At 41.8% G+C, this 22,672-nt stretch overlaps 1 protein-coding gene across 2 annotated transcripts in view; it reads left to right on the top strand.

Moving 5' to 3' along the window:
* Positions 1–22,672, top strand: part of TRPM3 (transient receptor potential cation channel subfamily M member 3) — a 212,994-nt gene that overhangs the window by 104,924 nt on the left and 85,398 nt on the right. Inside the window, exons 15-17 of one of the 2 annotated variants that reach the window (XM_088475710.1) lie at positions 12,211–12,439; positions 18,361–18,528; positions 19,153–19,233. In XM_088475710.1, the coding sequence (XP_088331836.1) occupies positions 12,211–12,439; positions 18,361–18,528; positions 19,153–19,233 (478 nt within the window). The remainder of the gene's footprint in view (positions 1–12,210; positions 12,440–18,360; positions 18,529–19,152; positions 19,234–22,672) is intronic. The other variant, XM_088475711.1, reaches the window with a different exon arrangement.

Genomic DNA, 22,672 nt, shown 5'->3' with positions numbered 1-22,672 from the left:
TTATACAGACCCAAGTACAATTATACATACGCAGCGCTCTCTGGTCCAGATGTTAGGCATCAGCAAGAAACCCCTCGTCAATCAGCATTCAGCATGAAGACTAGGAACCCAGGGTCAGAGCCAACATATTTATACCCCCCAGGAATAAACAACACAATAGAGAAGTTTGTTGCTAATCCTAAAGGAGAGGGCATATGTTACAAGGAATTTAACAGGTTGGTTCAAATAGACACAGTCCAACCTCTAACAACTGGAGGTCTCTGGTTTCCCGCATCATGCAAATCCTAACAGTTGTTCATATAATGTACATTTTGTTGCTTGAAGTCTCTGCGGTCCATATGTTGAGAATGCATGTTGCGATCTCTCCATCGATATTACCGGAATACTGTTGAGAGAGTACGCATCAGTACAATACCAAACATGGCTTACTTATCACGTATAAAAGCTTAGTTACGAAATAACCTTTATTTCCTAACAATGATAATAAATGTGCATACTCGAATCTTATACCTTAAAGCTTATGGAACCTTGTATGTGAATATGTAATGTGTGAGTATGTGGGGTTTGATGTAAAGACGCTGGTTAACTTGGGGCAGATGCGTGTGCATGGAGCTAATATTCAGCATTTTCGTACAGGGTCTTATGCATTCGCTAATATGCGACTAGTTAACAGCGCAATTGTGCATATTAATGTGTGTATGAGAACACCTAGCAGTGTGGAATGCTGAGCATTATAGTTCCATGACTTGCTCATGCCCCAGCAGCCCCCACCCTTTTCAGGCTCCAAAATACTGGTCTTTGTTCTCCCAGGCCTGTGTAGATGCAAATTAGCACGGCTACAAGACCCAAACCTCAGATAACACTCTTGGCTTTGAAGGTATTTTATTGTAGGAAGCCTGCTAATGTAAGGTGCTACAAACGACCCTCTTGCTGTATTCGAGCAGGGCCACCTGGAGTGAGAGCAGACGTTATGTCCATGAAGCTTGTCTTCACAGGCTAGTTGTCACGTGGCCATTTGCTCTGTTTAGCTAATGCAATCCAATTTTGACATACTGTACAGCCATTTCTGAAATATATCCTTTAGGGGAATTATAATAATATACACACTTTATCCAGAGCACCCAAACTACGTAAAGTCATGAAATGGGCTTTTGATGAATCGCCGTAACTTATGGCGATGGTCACAAATGCAATCACATGATGCTAGTAGTAATATCGCCACATGTACTAAAGTGTGAGTTTATCTAAAATGGCGCTTAGGTGGCCATTCGCAAAATGGCGTCTTGCGATCTCATTTCCAAGATGGCATCTTGCGGCCAGTCACAAGATGGCGTCGCTGCGATCCAATTTTAAACTGAACTTGTCTCAGCCAATTATCCAGCTTCGAGAGTCCACCCTTTGATAGCGAACAACATGCTATCACAATCTGATTTTAAAATATAATTTAGGCTTACATTTATATACTATTTAGTGTTATTATGGGATGGCACAAGGTGGTTCTTAATCCATCAATAATGTGTCTCTGAGTGGGGACATAAAACTACTATTATAAGCACACCGCGGATCTTGGAAGATCATGTGAAAGGTGTGGGGATACACCAGTCCTATAAAGGCAGTCTTGAAGGGGAAATTTGAGACTTTACATTATCTGAGGTGTTTTATAATAATATTTCAATAATACATTCTATGCATGTCTAAATATAATACATTAAATGATGGTATTTCCTAGTTCAGGGTTGTAATGCAGTTCTGTAGTTCATACTGACCACCATCATAATTTCGTTCTTTCGTTTTACTCTATTTTTTCATTTTCCACACTTCAACACAATAGGAACACACCGGACACATATGCAAATTATTATGATGACAATCAGTATAAGGATTAAGAATTTGCTGATGCTGGCGATCACTTCCTGGACCCATTCCCCTAGACCTGAGAACCATTTCACTGGGTTCAGCCATGAAACCCATCCTTCTATCTTCTCCCCTACTTCAGCCACTGAAGCATTATGGTTCTTATGAAATTCCCATTTTAGCTGCAGAATTTCATCCATCTTTCGGTCTATCACCTCCTTGGGGTCGCTGGTATCATTGGTGACATAGGTGCAGCATTTTACTCCAAATTGGGTGGCCAACGTTACGCAATACCCTCCAGTAACAGCAGTTAAATTATTTAACACTATCCTGTGTTGCACCAGTTCTTTCTTGTACGCTTGCAATTCTATCCCTGTATACCTGAATGTGTCATCGTACATCTCGGTGATATTATCTATCAATTTAGCAAGTTCCTGAATATATCTAAAGTTTAATGTACCCGGAACGATCCTGGTGGGATCCAATGCGACTAAAACTTGAAAGCCAGTTGTCTCACTAATTAACTGAGTGGCTTTGTGCACGTCACCAGGTATCATAGTTCATTTGCCTCTGTGTTCATATTGTGTGTGAAGATATGGTGATGGTGTGTTTTTATGTATACCAAGCATTTCAACATGTGTGAGGGTCATAACTTCTGGGAATACTCTTCCCAGGTAACACAAACCTTCGGAACTCGGGGAGAGCCACTTATACACTTTTCTTCCACATATAAAATATACATTATCAGGGAGAACATAAGGAATGGTATGCATCATTATCATTAAGCACATTTCCCTTGCAAACAATCCTATTTCTGGGTCTTCCATCTGGTACATGCAAGTTTCTGGCTGTATTATTTTAGCACAATAACCATCTGGCACCTTACCAATAATTTCTTTGGTGGAACTCAATGCATACCGGTACCTAAAATGTCTCCCACTAGATTTAATTGAGCGTAACAGATCATGGTTTATGGACTCATTATCAGCTCTTTGTGAGAAGGTCATCGTTTGATTATTCCCTGTCACTTCCCAACTCCCGGGTTTATTGGGGTTGGTTATGTTTAAACACATAAGTGATCTATCTACTTGGAATTGATAGAGTTTGAAATGAGGTGGTTTGGATGAGAGGAATTTTCCATCCAATGTTTTCCCTTTCTGTAATTTCCGTGATATTCAGCGGAAATGGCACCAACCCTACATTATGCTGTCCCTGTGGCACATGTGAACACACCCAGCAATCAGTTTGATTTAACACTTTGCCTACCATGCTATGATAATCCTCTAAAGGATACCCACTCCAGTACGGGTTATATTTAGGCTGGCACCGTTGGATACAATTCTCATCAACTAGGGATCCACAAAGCTCATAAATACAGGAATCTTCAGACGATAAACCTCCACACCGTCCCCGAGTATCCGGAATAACAGCTCTCTTAACAATAACAGTACTAAGATTGGTCAGACACTCCCCTGATTGGCATTGTACTCCTTCTGACTCCACTCCATCAGCGCTGCCATCAGCTCCTATCTCCTCTATCGGTCCTCCATCACAGAAACTGGGTATCCCCAAACAGATCATCACGACAAAAATTCTGGAAGAAAGAACTAGGATGACCACAGCAGACCACTCCATTGCTGGGAGCACTGATATACACATTCCTTTAGCTCAGGTATCTCACCGTCACCTTTTTAATCCTTCTGGCACAAGCTCGCAATTGCAGGTCCACGTTATCGGCCTCGTCTCCGCCTTGTATCTCCACCGGTTGGTTAACCTCCCTATAGTGAGTGGAATGGACCCACGTATCTTCCCCGGCCACCCTTTGAGGATGTGGTACTTTGTCAACAATCGTCAGATACGGACCTTTCCACCAATCAGGCAAATGACCTGAGCTAAAAAAATTTGGATCATAACAAATTCCCCAGGTTTGACATCATGACAGTTTGCATTAGACATGTTAGTTAATAACACTTTCAATTTCTGTTATTCTTATTCATCTTCGTATCTCAAAGGGGGGACAGATAAAAGAAATGACAGTCTGGAATGATCTTGATTTTATTACCCATAACCTTACACATGTTCTTGGAAACGTCACCTGTAAAATGAGTCCCCTACCACTTTGAATAATTCTTGGGATATAGTATCTGCATACAGGTTCCTGCAATTAAATCTTGTTATTAATAGCTACTGCTCTAAATAATACCTAGGCCCCTGGGTTGGATAGTATTCCGAGTATTTGACCTTAGCCTGGCAGGGCTGCCATTTATCTTTAGCAACCTTGTGTCCTGTGTTTGAGAGATAAAGCACAACAGTTAAATATAATTTAAACATGACCTAAATACAACAATAAATCATCCACATTTTACATTAGAACAGATCCATTGGCAGGTTGAAAAGATTGTAAACAGTCATATAAGGCCTGGGAGAAGATAGTGGGGTTGCCTATGAACCCTGGGAAACCCGTGTTCATGTGTGGTGTTCTTCACTTTGCAGTACTTACTTATGTGTCCCACTTGGTGACAGTTAAAACATCTTTTTGAACGGGGTGGATGAAAGGATTGTTGTGGGAGTTGAGCAATATCTTTCCTTATTTATGGAAAATCGGTCTTTTAACAGTCTGTGCCCCTGATGCAGTCCATTTTGGCTGATGACTGACTCTTTTGGAACTGTTGACACAGCTTCAACTGATGATCTTATATTTCAATCTAGCATAGTCCTGTGTCACTTAATGTGTACTCCAAAAAGATGTACTTATATTTAATAATATTCAGGAATGTATTTTTTATTCAATTGTTCAATGGTAATTAGCATGCAGTTAACCATAGAACTTTGGGTCTCATTCAGACCCGCTCGCAAGCGCTTGAGCGGGTCAATGGTGGGCTCTGCGCACGCGCAGCGGCCGCACTGTGTGCGTGCGCAAGCCCGGGAGCGAGAGAGAAATTCTCTCACTCTGGGGCTCACTACAAAAGGGGCGGCTGTCGATGTTGATCGACAGCTCGCCCCGTTCTGTAGGCGTGGCAGGGGGTGGCTTCACAAACAGAGGCGTTCCTAAGCAAATGACTGCCGTTTGTGGGCGGCCCCACCGATATCACCAGTGATGTCAGTGGGAGAGCTTCCGGCTCTATTAGAGCCGAAAGCTCTCTGGGGCTTGCGGCAGGCGAGACCCTACTACAAGGGTCTCGTCGCAAGCCCCGATGATCGCGAAGGTCTTGACCATCGTGGCCATCATCCTGGCCGCTCGTTAAAGCCTAGCGAGCGGCCAGGAGGCCAGTTCATTTTTCAGATGCGGCCGCCCTCATACAGAGCGAGCGCTCGCATTTTGCGAGCGCCTCTGAATGAGGTCCTTTGTCAACATGCCAGAACAAATAGTAATATAAACTTTTATGAAAATATATACATTGTAACTAGAGATGAGCGGGTTCTGGATTTACTCGGTTCTCAAAATGGCATTTTATTGACTATCACGTGTTTTGGATAGCTAATAAAATATATCCGAACTAATCCGAACTTGCGGTAATGTGGCAATAAGAACCGAGTAAATCTGAACCCGCTCATCTCTAATTTTAACCCACTTAATTTAGAATTTTTTGTACTAATGTTTCTTTTGTTTTCTACTCATTGTAATAACAACATATTACTACCTATAGTGTGTTTAAAGGTCAATTGATCTTGCAATTAGTATCCCATTTTCCTGTATAATTTTACCTTTCTGTACTTAAGTAACCAATTAATGCATGCTATCATTCTCCAGATTAAGGGTGAAGGGACACATAAACTCTCTGTTGCATTCCTAATAAATCACACATATATTTCATAACTTTCTATGTGATCATTTTAAGAAATGCCTAGTTGGACAACACATATTTCCATAGCTACTGATCTATGTTTAAGACTATAATTCCCTTTAGAAAACAAAGCATAACATTATCTGAAACCTTCTTTTAAGGAGTAAAAGTTCAATGTGAAGTCTCTATGAAATCAGTAGCAGATGAACACAGGCCATGGGGACCGACAGTCAAGTTAGCTAGCTTGAGTGTAGTTGAAGGTTGCACAGAATGGGTGGTTGTCTTTATGCTGTAGTGAGACCATTTCACAGTAGGGATTCTGGGTCATTGAGATTAAGGTGATTAGTGTAGTATGGATAGTGAAGCAGGTTTCAACAGGATATAAGCTTGTCGAGGATGTCTTGTTTAAATGTTTTAACTTTGTAGGAGGCATTGCTTATTGCCACGTAATGTTGAAATGAAAACCCCCATTCATATATATACATAGCTATAGTGGGTACAGGGGGTGCCATTGCTATAGGGCCCAAAGACTTAGGGGGCCCCGGACTTAGCATATAGGTGCATACCAAGTTCCCAAAATTGCCTGCTTAGGAACTGGGTCAGGCTCATTGCCCGGCCTGTAAAGGGGGACTCATCAGTAGTGGTCTCTGTCCCTTCCTCGCAGTAAAGCTCCACACTGATATGATCCATCTTCGGCATAGCTGAGCTATTCAGTGAGCCTGGCACTGTTGGAGAGTCGGCTTCTCCTTGATTACAGCCAGATTAGGACTGTCCTGGAAAGGGACAATGTGCTGAAATTAAGAAGAGCTCCATTCAAAGGGCAATTTCCTGCATTAAAAGATATCCCCATCAGGTAGGAAATAGTTGGTTCCCACCCCCTGTGTGGCATTATGTAAACTGACAGGACTGTGTGCATATAGTGTACTGGCAGCACTACAATGTGGCATATTGCAAACTAGCGGAATACAAAGAGTCATTGTATGAACTGGGGGCACTGTGTGGTGTAATGTGAACTAGGGCACCATTATAGTGCATAAAATGAACTAGGGTACTACTATGGGACATAAAATAAACTAGGGCAATAATATTGGGGTATAAAATTAACAACCACTGTGGAGAGAGGTTTAGCTATAGAATTATTGGGGGGTTCTTGAAATTGTTGATATGGGCCCCACATGCACTGCTCCATCAATATTTAAGACTGTTGTCTGAGTATTCTAGTTAAGTGTTGGAAGTCTCTGCAGTTTTGTATGGTCATTGGATCAAGGTCTTGAAAGATTTTTATTTTCATGTCACTAAACTCAATGACAGATGTTCTGGATAGCAAAATTTAAATTTTCCTTTATCCAAAATACATGTATGCCTATTATGATATCATAAGGATTTTTGTCTGATGTGGATTTGGCTCAGATAGCTAAGGGCTCTGGGCCTGAATCAGAGCCGGACGCTCTTTCAGAGCGCTCGCTCTGAATCAGGGCCCTCCTTTTCTTTTTTAGAGCGGCCTCCCACAGCTATAGCGAGCGGCCAAAAAGATGGTCGCGATGGTCAAGACCATCGCGACAATTGGACTTGTGACGAGACCCTTGTGGTAGGGTCTCGTCTGCCACAAGTCTAGGAGTGCTTTTGGCTCTATCAGAGCCAAAAGCACTCCCACTGACATCGCTTGTGATGTCAGTGGGGTCGGCCCCAGATGGTAGGTGTTCCCATGGGAACGCCTCCGTCTGGCCAGCCACGCCCCCAGCATACCCACCAAAGGGGGCGTGCTGTCACTCACCATCGACAGCACGCCCCCTTTGGTGTGAGACCCATAGCGATGGCTTGCCCATCGCTATGCGGGTCTCGCGCATGCGCACAACGGAGCTGGTTCCCTCGCGCGCATGCGCACTTGGCCAACATCGACCCGCTCGCGAGCGCTCAGTGCTCGCGAGCGGGTCTGAATCAGGCCCTCTGTCCATAAGAACACCAGTGTTCAAAAAATCCAGGGACATGTGCTGTCAAATCTTTCAGGAGGCAAGAGATGGCCAAGTTTGTAACCATTTCAGGAATGTTGTCAAGACTTAAGTTGTTGCACTATGACCCATTTTTGTGGTTTTCTTGATTTTCTTTCATAGTCTTAAATTCCCTTCAAAGAGTGTACACTTTATTTTACAGAGCTGCATGAGAACGACAAAGACCATCTGCTTTTGTTTCCATTACATCTCTCCAAGCCCGTAAAAAAAAATAATTCATGTGTGAATTCCTGATGACTTCCATGTTAAAATAGGAGAATACTACTGCATAGTTTCCAATATGGTCCCTCAAGGGATGATACTTTATTCCTCTAACAAAATGGCCAACAGACTCTACTGCTGTGCATGCATGCCACCATCTTGCCACTGTATATGAGTGACATGGTGGGAGACCTGCAACCTATTACCCGCAAAATCGCTGTTCCAGCATCTGCACTGCTGCCACATCCAAGAGACTGACTGGTGATCTATCTGAGTCCAGCTTTGCTTCAACAACCTGTAAAATCAGGCTCTTTGGTTACAAGGCTTGGCTGTAGGATGGATAAGGGCATACCAGAGTGCCCAGGTCTTCTGTACTGTCTGTTAGGCCACCAGATAATACTTTATGGTGTTGCTGGGGTGGTATATGTCTAGTTACAACCAATGGAATAAGAGTAAAGCTGAGTCAAAGCAGAGCACACTCAAAACTCGCTGACCTCTTAGTCTGCTATGTTATGCCCCCTGGAACCATCCTTTGCTATTGGCAAGACCCTAATATAATCAATTTCTATAAATTACCTGGAGCCTTCAGCATCTAGAATTTTCTCTAGGAAAGATTATCTTTTCCCTTTTGTGCTATTGTGTAGCAGAAAGACATCTTGAATTTGTCATTGAATAGCTTCAATTGTACAACTTACATTGTGAAAGGGTTGATTTTTCAAATAACTTAAACACTCACATGTGAAGAATGTCACTTATATAAACTTAACTGTAGATGTAGCCATTATATCAAAAACATAAAGCACCTTCACACAACCTGATTACATGTTGACATGCCTTTATCTTTTCTGTTATATGCAATGAACTCTTACCCTATATTTCCTTTCATTTCAAAGAGATCAGAATGTAAATCTATTTCTTTTCTCAGTCTTGACTTATTGTATCTATCAGTTACCTTTAGAAGACGGAAATGCAGTGATACAGCATAGTTCAAGGGTCAGATGCGTCATGCGGAACAATTTGAAGTGGCACACAAAAGGTTCAAAATATTAACCAGCTAGGAACAATGTGTACAGCAAATTACAGACTTAAATGTAGGCTCAATATTTTAGAATGAAAAGATTTTTTTATTTATTAAGTTACCGATACCAAATAATACTAGTAAGCCTAAAGCAACTGATACCTATTAGTTTGGGAGCTGTTTGATCCTGCCAAAAGCAAAACTAAAGTATAAAAAAGGAACAAATGTGTTCCTTGGTAAAATCTTGTTGTACTGTAGTATAGAAGGCAAATTTATGAACATACAGATTTAGGGGTATATTTAATAATGTTCGATTTTGATTTTAGTGTGATTTTGCATTTGGAGATTTACTAAAGGCAAAACCGAATGTCAAATCAAACATAAAACCGATTCCCACTGAAATCCCACTCAAAATTGAACATCAGAAAAGCATTAGTACTTTTACGTAGACCAACATACAAATCCCACATTTACTAAGATTCGATTTGAAAAGGAACACCAAATCAAACTTCAAATCCCCAAAATAATAGACCTGCTTTCGGTTTCAGCATGAGCAGGTCTGATTGACACAGATGCATGCACAGATCAGTGAAATCTGTGTATTTGAGTGTAAAAAGCTTCAAAAGTTTTTTTAATTTTTTTTAAAAAAGTGACGTGGGGTCCCCCCCTAAAATCACAACCAGCCCTGGACTTTTCAGAGCCAGTCTTGGTTGTGTAAATACAGTGGACAAATGATGTAGGGGTCCCCTGTATTTAGCGAAACCAGCACTGGGCTCAGCGTGTCGGTCCTGGTTTTCCAAATACAGGGGACAAAATGAGTAGGGGTCCCCTGTATTTACAATAACCAGCATCAGACTCTGTCTAGCAGGAGTGTAATGCCACAGCCAGTGGAAACCTTCCACCAGGTCCCGTGGCCATAGCATTATACCTGACCGCTAGTCACCCTCTCCAGGGCTCCCCAGTCCTGGGCTGATAGCCCAGGGCTATCCTTGGCATCCCTGGCCGGTGGGTGCTGGGTTGACAGTGTAAAGTGTGTGTAATAAAATATATAATAACATTGTCTTTTACAGTTAAACTACAGGTACCAGCAAGCCTCCCCTGCATGATGGTACGTGGCGAACCACAAGTGCCAGCCTACAGGGTATTAAGAGCTCGCTGGTACCTCTAGTTCACCTGTAAAAGAAATGTCTAAAGACAGTACTCACACATCAAATTTATTACACATATACAAACTCACACATATTCACCTACAGTACCTGGACAGGTCCTCTTGTCCATGTAGGCATCCACTGTCTCTTAGAAATGCCGGGGATGAGCGTTCATTGGCTGAGAGAGGCGAGCCTCTCTAACTAAAGGTTACCTAGCAGTTCTCACCATTGAAGTCAATGGTGGGAACCGTTCATTGGTTGAGAGAGACGGAGGCTCGCCTCTCTCAGCCAATGAACACTCAGCCCCGGCATTTCTAAGAAAAATTGCATGGCTGACCTGTCATTCAGGAAGTACCATCCTTAGAAGATGGTACTAAGGCCCTGATTCAGAGCCGCTCGCTCTGACAGAGCGCTCGCTCTGAATCAGGGCTGGGCTATTTTTTTTTTGAACGGCCTCCTGGGCGCTCGCATAGCTGTGGGTGACCACCTACAACTATAGCGAGCGGCCAGGAAGATGGTCACGATGGTCAAGACCATCGCGACCATCGGGCTTGTGACCATCGCGACCATCGACAGCACTCCCCCTTTGGTGCAAGACCCGAAGCGATGGCTTGCCCGTTGCTATCCAGGTCTCACACATGCGCATGATGGAGCCGGCTCCGTCGTGCGCATGCGCACTGGCCCACCATCGACCCGGTTGCGAGCGCACAGCACCTGCAACCTGGTCTGAATCAGGCCCAAAGTTCATGGTTCGGGCTTCTAATTTTTTTGTTTTAAGAAGAATAGGGCGGCCTCACGCAGATTTTACCTCGCACCTACATGAGGTGCAAGGTAAAGTAGACAGCGGAGACTTTACTAAAATAATAAAAGTGAGAATTCTTTAAGGTGCCTTAACTTTCCATTTGTTTCATTGGTTTGTAGGATTTCACAAAATATGAACTGCAGATCTACAGTGTATCCTTCCACTTCAGTAGTATATATGCACACTTCCACTCAGAATACTCAGATACTGTTGAAATGCTTTTAAGCTTGTGTCTACCCCGCATTGCTTTCAACACCTAGTAATGCCTTATCCAGCTCATTAACACCTAATAGTGTATAGCTTGCCTACAGTTGGAAATTGCACCTGTATTTAAACTTGTTCTTCCATGAAGCTTTATTTCCCCAAGGCACAGCACAGAAAAGTATTACAGGCACCTCAGCAATTTTATATAAGTTGCTTCCATTTTTGCTAACCTTTTAAGATGTTGTGGTGTCCTACAGTATCTCTGTTTATCCTTCAATTCAATAGATATTTGTTTCCTTAATTAAACTATCCCAAACTCCTCTTATATACAGTATGCTCTAAATCCCTCACAAAACAGGCAAACCTAAGACTCTCTTCTTAGTAGCTATCTGCTAACTTAAGTGTAGACTTACAGTAGTATTCAACTTAAGGGGTCTATTTATCAAACAGTGAAAAGTGTGGAGAAGTGAACAAGTTGAGAAGTTACCCATAGCAACCAATCAGCTTTGAAGTAACATTTATCAAGTACTGTCTATAAAATAATAGGTAGGAGCTTATTGGTTGCTATGGGCAACTTCTCCACTGGTCCACTTCTCCACACTTTTCACTGCTTGATAAATAGACCCCTAAGTGTTCTACACAGAATGGAAGTTTATTCTTTAACATTATGGAATTTCTATAACTTGGAAGAATTTCTGCCCAAACTATCACTCTATTATAGAAGTCTTCATTATACAGTGTGGGTACTCGTTCTACCTTCAGTTGTGTACAATAGAACAACCTCCAACAAGTCAGTTTGGAGGTTACCGAATGCCCTGTAGTTAACATTTTCATGCAGGTACCTTAGAGATTCTTTTTTCAACTAAGCAACACTTCCACTAAAGATATGTGTCCTTTTGTCTACAAGTGCTACATTGCTTTTTAAACTCTACATTTTACCCTAATTCAGATTTTGTTATCTGATTACACTTACATTTTCAGTAACCATATACCCCCATATCTGTCTTTCAGATATATCATATTCCATTTTAGCATCCATTTGCAGAACGCTGATCAGTATATCTCCAGTACCTGTGTTTCATATGCTCAGTTGTGTCTATATACAGTATCTAACACTATCACAACCGGCCTCCATAAGAAAACATTCTGTAATGAAATGAAAGAAGTAAACATGAGCTTTATGTTTCAGGGAGTTTGCGCAGCTGGCAGTAGAGTTATTGGACCAGTCATACAAGCAGGATGAGCAGCTGGCAATGAAACTGCTGACCTATGAGCTAAAGAACTGGAGCAATGCCACATGCCTGCAGCTTGCAGTAGCAGCCAAGCACCGGGACTTCATTGCTCACACATGCAGCCAAATGCTTTTGACCGATATGTGGATGGGTAGACTCCGAATGCGCAAAAATTCAGGACTTAAGGTTAGTTTTTCTATGTATCTGGAATTAGTGTATTTTATAAAGACATGGCATTAATCATATTGTTTTATTGAGTATGTTCACAAAAAATAAACCTATAATTATTAAAGGGCTTGATGTCAACAAAGTGCAAATTTGAAATAAACCATGGCAACCAACCAGACATTTGCTTTTATCATATATCTTTCCGTAGATTGATAAACTAATTGTTGATTTGTTGCTGCGGGTTACAGCACTTTGTAAATAACCACATTGACAAATTGTTTTATAAGATTAAATGCACCACTCTGCATGGTACAGGTGGCCTATGCAATGACTTGTGGGTAGAATTTAATTCTGTACTGTACATGTTTATCAATATATAAATAATGTACTGATGGAGTATATTTATTTTAAATGAGCAACATAAGCATGCACTGTTCACACTTAACCCCAACCCGCTACTACTGAACAAATGAAGGCATGGTGTTACTGCAAAACAATCCTGACAGACATTATTGCTTAGGGGCTTTCTGTGTTGTGCCAGTAGTCTGAAATACATGTGCTCCAGCTATATATCCTATGCAAATGTCTCTATTTTTATTTTAGTCATTTGCAGATGGTGTTACAGTATTTCAGGATCTACAGGATAATGTTCTTCCCTTGACAGGTATTTGACAGATATGCCATGATTTGTTCTAAATAGAAATTGGGGGGTGACAAACCCAGATTTATCTTTTGGATTTGATTTCACCCACAATGTTATTTAACTAAAACCGCTTAAAAACAAAAAATATGTAATTTTGAGCTGTTCACATTCCAAATTAGTAATTAATGCATTTACATTACTGTAAACAAACATACAGTTTATTTACAGAAAAACAATCCTAATATTTCAAGTTTCAAGTTACTTTGTACTATCCTCAGCTTTACTGATAGATGCAGTCACCCAGTTAAGTACACCCGCACAATTTGTACATTGAAAACTTTGTTTCAAATTCTCTCTATCTATACATATATGTATATATATCATATATTTTTCCATCAGCAGATACAATTATATATGGCAATAATCAGCACTATTAATAATGGACCTGATTCAGACTTGTACGCAAACCTGATGGTTTGCGTACAAGTCCAATGTTTAATAATCGGTGCATGTGCAGGATCTGTACTGTGCATGTGCGGATCACTGACTTCAATGATGGTCGCAGTCCCCCTTAAGTCACACTCATGCTGTGGCTGTCTGGGGAGCTGGGAGGGGATGGTGCAGGTGAGTGCTCTTAAAAACCAGGGCAGCTGTGGATCACACAAACATGCAGGAGGCATCTGCTTACACAAAACGCCTCATGCTGAATTTGCATTGTTTAGCTTAGCTGCTGCGTCCAAAGTTGCAGCAACAATGCTATTAGTGTACAACTCTGAATCGCTAGTGCGAAGCTGGATGCAGATTCCCGATTATTGGAAATCTACACATGTGCTGGATACGTTCTGCTCATGTGCAGAACAGTTCCTGCATGATCGCACACAGCCCCTGCTATCCATTTAAGGGGCAGTGCGGGGAAGGCCAGTTGTCTCGGAAACAGGGGCGCGTCTGGCCCATTTTTCCCGAGTGGTAAAGCCAGAGGCTGCGTCCACGAACGCAGTTTCCTGGCCTCACAAGCCAGCCAGCCTATGTAACGTGAGGCTTACTCCCCAGGCTCGTGGCCTGGCGCCATGCACCATCGTGACTGATGGTCGCGGTGGTTATCCCAGCCTGCGACCTCGGTCGCAGTGCTGGGATCGCAAGTGCAGCAGGGGGTGTCATACATCTTGTTGCATTTTCATATTTGCAAGATGGAATTGCAAAGCTGCCTGCGTGCAGCCCTGCAATTCCATCCACTACTGAATCACCCTCATATATCTCAATCAATAAAAAAGTAGACATACTGTGTTTCAAATCAAATAACATCATGGTTGTAGTTCATAATAGTTCACAACTGTTGCATTTCACTGTGTTACATTATTCTAACCACCATACTGTAGGTGTTGCAAATCAAATTATATAACTAATTATCAAAAATAACCCAATAATCTCCATTATGGGACTGATTCAGACCCACTCGCAAGCGCACAGCGCTCACAAGCGGGTCGATGTTTGCCCCTGCGCATGCGCCACCTCCGGCATGCGCATGCACGAGCCCCAGCAAGTGACTGCAGTTCAGTCGCTCTCGGGAACGATACAATGTCAATCTCGGCTGTCAATGGTGAGTGACAGCTCGCCCCGTTTTGTAGGCGGGGAGGGGGTGGTGGTTAGGCAAACGCAGGCATTCCCTTAGGAACGCCTGGCATTTGTGGGCGGCCCTACTGACATCACTCGTGATGTCAGTAGTGGACTTCCTGCTCTATTAGAGCAGGGAGTCCACTCGGGCTGGCGAGAGCTGAGACTCTACCACAGGGTCTCCTCGCAAGCCCGATGGTCGCGATAATCGCAACCATCTCCAGCCCACTCGCACAAGCTGTTGGTTGGCACCCACAGCTTAGCGAGTGAGCAGGAAGAAAAAAAAAAAAAAATCCCCGTCCTGATTCAGAGCGAGCGCTCGCAAACAGCGAGTGGCTCTGAATCAGGCCCTATATAAATAAGTTAAATGATATCACCATCATCACAAATACCCCAATGACTAGCATTACATAATAACAGATATTTCATGTCAAATTATGTAATGAGTACTGTGTAAAAGGATAATCATATTGGAGCTCATTTAGAGATAGCAGGGCATTTTAATATGGAATCGGTATGAAATACCACCGGCCGCATGGCCAGCGGTTCGATTCCCGGCAGCGGCAGCCCGACTCTGAAGCAGATCCCGGCAGCAGCAGCCTGACAGCGCTGGAAATCCTGATCGTCCCTAACCCTCCCTTAGGGGTGCCTAACCCTAACCTCCCCCACAAGTGCCTAAACCTAACCCACCCCTTCCCTGCTGCCTAAACCTAAGTCGCCCGGGGGGGTGCCTAACCCTAATTCCCCCCCTGGGGTGCCTAACCCTAACCCTCCCTCTCCCTAGCCTGACCCTAACCTCCCGGGGGGTGCCTAACCCTAAGTCCCCCCCGGGAGCCCTAAACCTAATCCTCCCCCACCGCGGTTGTCCGCTCGCGGCCCCCGGCATCCATTTGTTCGGGATGCCGGGCGCCGGTCTCCTGGCGTCGGGGAAATGAGCGGCGTCTACATCTAGACACCGGGCATTCCACCCTCGCCGGGATATGACAGTCGGGAAGCCGGCTGTCGGTAAAATGTCAGCCAGCTTCCCAATTGCATCCCTTTTAGTACAGATACTGTATGACTTGACAGTATAAGTAGTAAATGCTAAAGTCACATTACCCTTCATTGCATTATTATATAGAGTACAAATAAGGTAATGTACACAAAAGTCTTGACAGTTGGTAATAAATTCTAAATACAAATTACGCTGTAATCCAAATGTGAAAAATATTAATTAAGTAATTAAATAAACGTCCATGATCTTATATAGTATAGTGATAATAAGTAATCAGCGGGAGAGGTCAATATGCAATCAGCCAATCAGATGCAGCTATGTAGTACTTCTGAAAGTCATCATCATCAACACTGTGTATCATAGCATCAGCCCCCCAGCACTTAATAGAGAAACACCTCCTGAAATCAGTATCGGTTTATGCATTATCCATGTGTTATTCTGAACATCATGACCTTACTGGACTCAGCCTATGTTTGCCTGCCCCGTACAAACCCGTTCTGCCTCTCCCAGGAGACGCAAGTCAATGAAAGTTCTATTCAAATGTATACAAACATTAGTGCAACACAGAAGTGCATTTCTGATGCAAAGAAATGCATGTATGTCCAATTGTAAATTAGGCTATTAGGTCCAAACACTAAATTAATCTTGAATTAAGCCCTTTGTAGAGAAGCATCCCAGAATTCCTCAGGATTGATTGTATAACAGAACAAATCCATGATCAACCATGAACACCCTACAGTGGCCTTGCAAGTCATACAAGCAAATCATACAAGCAAATAGACAATTAAATACACAGGGCCGGTGCTAGGGTGTTCGGCGCCCCCCTGCAAACTATATAGTTAGAAATCACAGATTTCTAACGCAAAAGCAAATGGCTCCATTGGTAAAGTGCTAACTACATACTGAGGGGTGATAGGTTTGAATGCCAGGTATGAATATGTTTTAAATTAATAAAAATGTGAAGTAGCTTTATATAGTTAGAATTCACAGGCTTACATTGTAGTAGCAAATGGCTACATTGGTAAACTGTCTGGCTGTAAAGCATGAGGTGACAGGTTTGAGTCCCATCTATGACAGTATTTTGAAATGTGTTAAATGAAGGACAATATGGCCGAAAGTACTAAGGGTCAGAAGGGGTGGTGGCCCCAGCAACAGAGATGACAGGGGAAGGGGATGCAATGTCATCACTCAGAGACACACAGAGAGGAGATGGCTGCATTCACAAAGCAGGAAGCTATGTGGCTACATGCAGAGTTTGCTGTGTGTATTTTTTTGATGTACTGAGCATGTGTACCAAAAATGAGTGTGCATACATCTGTAAGCAGATTTTGTTGTATCTTATACCTGTGAGTCCTTATAACTGAAGATACTGAATGTGGCATATTAACATACTGTAGATAATGTAAAGGAGGGGAGAATTCAAGTAAACTGTGACTAAGGTAGACCTGGATGCAGACACATATACAGCTGTCAGAAACCATGTTTTTGTGGTTGCTGGGAGCTAGTGCAGCAATGCACATTGATGATGATAACAATCAGCAGCAATTTCTAGCCCAGTGTTGAATAATAGGTGGCCCAAAACGAACTCTAGGTCCCCCAGGTCTGTGCCCCCATTCTGACTTATCTAGCTGCACCTAAATGGTTGTCTGCAGATTGACCTCTCCAGCTAATATCACTTAATTCATTAGTGCACAGGTTCTCAAACTCGGTCCTCAGGACCCCAAACAGTGCATGTTTTGCTGGTCTCACAGAATCACAAATGAAACAATTAGTTCCACCTGTGGATCTTTTAAAATGTGTCAGTGAGTAATGAGTACACCTGTGCACCTACTGGGTCACCTGGAAAATGTGAACTGGTCGGGGGGTGTCCTGAGGTCCGAGTGTGAGAACCACTGCATTTTTAGTAATATCAAGCCATGGCCATATATATGGATGTATATATTCACAATACTTCATTCATGTTTCCATTTGTACTGCAACAATAAAAAAAGATTCCCATTGAATTTGTAAAGGAAAAAATAACATATGTTTCTATTTCATTCCACTTAGTTGAATTTATATTTGTGTTTGTATTATTTAAAGTTTTATATGTTACAGTATATGCAACTTTCATATTTATTGATTCCACTGGCAAGACAATATTACATATAGTATAGCATAACTTTCATCTATACTACTAATACTGTATAGCCAGATCTATATGTCATATCTTTGCTATTGTTGTACTGTATGTAAATTTACCAATGTGTTGCTCCAGAGGTAAACTAGATGCATATGCTCAGTGTTATAAAGCTGACACTAACATTTGTGGTGCAGATCTTTCCAAATTCACATGAGCCTCATAGAAAATGAAACATGCACTTATAAAACTATCAAAAGCCTCTGTATAGATAGACATGACATGCTGAACATGCTGTCGCATATGATGGTCAAGGGTTCCTCCATATCTCTGACCATCAGTGACATCTGTCTCTTTCTGAGAAGCGTTACTGCTTGGTCCAGCAATACTATGTAATCCTCTCCATCAGTCCAAGCTCCATGTGGATATACAACGCTTGAATATGTCAGATTAACCTGGAACTGGACCATTCATCTTTAATAAGAATGTGTCTACTCACTCATCAATCAGAAAATGCATTGCTGGATTATGGTAACATTTTTTCTTCTGATAACTTTTTTTTATCATCTTAGGTCATTCTAGGAATTCTACTCCCTCCTTCAATTCTAAGCTTAGAGTTCAAAAACAAAGATGAGATGCCATACATGTCACAAGCAAATGAAATAGATCTGCAGGAGAAGGATGTAGAAGAACCAGACAAGACTGTGAAAGATAAAGATGATGATGACATGGAGCTAACGGTATGAGTGAACCATGCAATGGAGACAAGTGTTCAGAGTACCGCCTCCCTAGAAATTCAATATAATGTCATTCAAGAGAACTGAATATTGAAATTTCTTGTCTCGTGTTTGGTCATCTTACCTCTGTGTTGCATCCCATCGACAATTAAACCATCCTGCTCAGTCCTTCAACTTTCTCCTTGAAAACATTGAAGTCTAATAATACCCTGTTCTGGTTCACTCAAATCAGATTGTCTTGTATACTTCAAATGATGACTTCTCTGGTGTCTGTGTCTTGAATTCCTTCCCCTTCATGCATTGCAATTGCATTTTCAAATATTTTAGCTATTTTATATATAATTACTTAGATTTTAATTCATATAATTTTTCTTTTGAATACTGTACTTTGCGAAACAGTCCATCTTATTAATGGCATAACTTTTCCAGTAAATCAATTATAGACAGTCTATATACGCTTACTATTAATGTGTCATTTAGCTTTCAATTGCATTTTTTATTGATCATGTACACCAGACAACATAAATTATAATGTTGGTGGAGGCAATTATGTTCCTCCATCAAATACATAAAGGATAATATAAAATAATAGGGATGGGCAGTTTAAAACACAACTTTTTTACACAGGGAGTGGTGAGGGTGTGGAGTCGCCCACCTGATGAAACATTCCAAGAAAGAATGATGGACTTCAAGACAAAATTAGATGCTGTAAGTACTTGGAGACCCAAGATCATGTTTTGAGGGTGAGCAGGATGGGCAACTTCCATATTTCCTTCTATCATTCCCTTACTCTCCGTGTTATCTCCTAAATTAGTGTTCTGGTGACAATAATACAATCATATCACATATTTTATTTATTTCCCATTCTTCACCATAAGAGGCCACAAGAAATTTACTAATTCACATTATTGATATCCCTGTTTATAAAATGAAAAACTGTGCAATAATGTTTTTCATGACCTACTGTACTGTAAGTTAGCACAGCTGTAGTTGTCTTTTGCTTACTGGGAACAATGAGTCAATGACTTAACACTTGTTTCAATCAGTTCCTACATTTGACCCTGTCACACGGCAAGTACAGTATAATTGTAATTTGTATGGTGTTTCCTTTGATCACACACTTCACCACAAACGCTGAAAACATTTACAAAAAAAAATGCAAACTACTGTATGTGGAAATAAGGACTATGCTTTGAAAGTAGTCCCAAGAGTATTTAAAATGAAAATTATTTTATATTAAGTATGAGTCAGGCAGTAATTATAATTAATGAAATGCATGAACTCTTTTCAGCATGACACAAGGTTAATTTCCATAGAATAATACTTGTTAGAATTTTAACTTAGCACAAAAGTTTATTTTGAAAATTTTCAATGGTAAAGTAATGATTACTATTGTTCTAAATTGATCACAAGTAGCACACCAAACCAAAACAGACAAAAAATGTGTACAGATAAAAAGTCTACTAATCAGTGTGTGAGATTTATTTCAAAGACTAAACTGTCTGATGCTGAGCTTGAATGCAATTGTGCCTATATACAGCAAAGATTTTGTATTACATGATAACCAGCGGCGTCACTGTTATTGGTGACACCCGGTGCGGCTGTGGCTTGAATCTGCATGCGCTGAAGGCGTGGCCTTGCTCCATGAAGCCACGCCCCATGTCACGCCCCCTGTTCTCAGCACACACAGTCTGACAGCTGATAGGGGCAGCCCACAGCCTCTCCTTGCGCTGTGGCTGCTCAGTGACACCATCCGACGGGGTGACACTAATATAGCAGAGCAGCTCTGCTATTTTGGTGTCATCCTCTTGGATGGTGTCACCCGGTGCAGCCTACATCCCCTGCACTCCCCTACTGATGCCAGTGACGATAACAATGGAGCCGCTCAAACAGAAGTAATGGTACCCCAACACACCTATTTAAAGTTACAATTTAAAAATAGTATCTATTCAAGAGCTTCTCTATTGGATAGAATTTTCAGTGAGGTCATCATTTGCTAAACCTTCCACATTATCTTCATTAGGCCTCATAAAGAAAAACAGAAAGTCCACATGTGTAGAACGATTACTACTTAAATTTTTCTTACATGGATTCAGATCTATTCACAAACAGACTTTTTGAAATTTAGCTTAGCATCAATCATAAACAGCTCAGGATTCCAACTTCAATAGGGAATGCAGGAGACCCATCTATAGAACTGTGTAATCCTAGGTTTCTAAAACAAGCAATTGTACAGTTGTAGGATTAAACAGTTATATAACTGGGTCTGCATTCCCCACTAATAAATTAATATATAACATATTGTTGTGGAGAGAAAATGGCCTTTATTATCCAACTATATGAAAAATGAATGGGAGGGGTGTTACAGACGGGTTTGGTACGGGATGCTGACGCTCAGGATCCTGACGGACAGAATACCGACGCCGGTATCCCGACAGGGTTAGGATACCGACACCTGTCGGTAAGTATCCTAACCCTACCCCTAAACCTAACCTGCCTTCCACCCTGCAGCCTAAACCTACCCCCCCAACAGCCTAACCATAACATCCCTCCCCCCGCAGCCTATCCCTAATCCTTCCCCTAACTCCAATACTTAATGTCAGAATGCCTGGGTTTGGGATGCAGGCACTGAGATTCTGACTGGTGTTGGGATTCCGGCACCTCCGCATAATGAGCACCGGCATCCTGACAGCTGGGATATAAACTACAATCCGTTACGGACAATTTTATGCCCCATGGACATCATGCCTGATAAAATTGAATAAGAATGATCCTAGAATATCATTAGGGAATATGTCCCCTTCCTGAGCTGTTTTCAACCTTCTAATGAGAATAACCACACTAATACAATATCTTGACAATCTGCCACACCTAGACATCTGCATCTTATAACCAGTTCTGGTGGAAACCTCACAAAAAATGAGTAATACTCCACATGATTAGAGTCCTTCAGGACCATCTCAAGACCAGGTTCTGGAAACACCATCAAAATATGGCCATTGGGCCTGATACGCTATGCCAATGTTTTCTCAGTTGAGTGATTATCGGCTGTCTGCGCATGTGTACAGATGCACTGTGCATTCCTCAAGGAGCATTACTGTTTATTCGAAGTGAAATTTACAGTCAGAGTGTTTGGGGGAGGTAACAGGGAGTGGCAGCAAAGAACTCAGGCGTGTTGTGATTGTTTCGGGGGCTTGTTACAACCAGTGTATGCGATACTGTACACATGATATATGGCTCTGGCGTCTCAGTTCTCACGTCTACTCTGCAGGACCATAGACTTACTCAGGACTCAGGCCACAATCAAATAATCTGCGACCGATACTGTATCTTTGTATGCAGATACTGCAACTTTTTACGCATAATAAATTCAGCATATCCACTTCAAAGTAAATCAGCAGCACAGCTGGGTGTGAATGCTTATCTTCGATCCAAGTGGCTGACCTGATTTTTTGCAATGTTGCCGACTGGCGGCTCAGTACATCTCCTGGTGACTGCGACATTTGCAGATTTTTTCATAGCATCTGTGTAAACATTCCCCAGCAGTGGCGACATTAGCGTATAACTCTGATATAGGCCAATAGTCCCCATTGTGTGTAACTGATCTCATACCTGCCATAGATAATCACGACATCCCCTCCTCTTGACCCTCACCAAACAGAACATTATTACATATCTGGCCTCTGTCCCCTAACAAACATTGGGCCTTTTCTACATCCTCATATAAGGAACTTAAAGATGTCAATACTTATATCTGAAATATGGATTACATGTCAGCAGTCCTCCAGTGTTTGACTGCAAATGCGCCACTTGCCGTATATAATTAGTCACCTTCCTAGTATATTAGCATTGAGGAAAGGGTGGTCAACCTGTCTACATGTCAAACAAGGGACCATTTGCAACCACATCACCATGCAGCCTTCCAACATTTCATTGCAGACTACCCAGTATCTACATATATTAAGAGAAAACAGAATACAATTAGCATATTCACTTCAAAGTAAATCAGCAGCCACGTGAATACCTACATCCAAGTGGCTAACCTGATTTATTTCTAGACCAGTCAACATACCACACTTTGCAAGCTTGCCTGTTAACATTAGCAATAAGACATGTAATCTGAAATCAATGCTTACAGACCAAAGCC

The sequence above is a fragment of the Taudactylus pleione genome, unplaced genomic scaffold (genome assembly GCF_031769625.1).
Source record: "Taudactylus pleione unplaced genomic scaffold, aTauple2 ptg000177l, whole genome shotgun sequence".
Lineage (NCBI taxonomy): Eukaryota > Metazoa > Chordata > Amphibia > Anura > Myobatrachidae > Taudactylus > Taudactylus pleione.
This window is presented reverse-complemented; position numbering and strand designations above follow the sequence as displayed.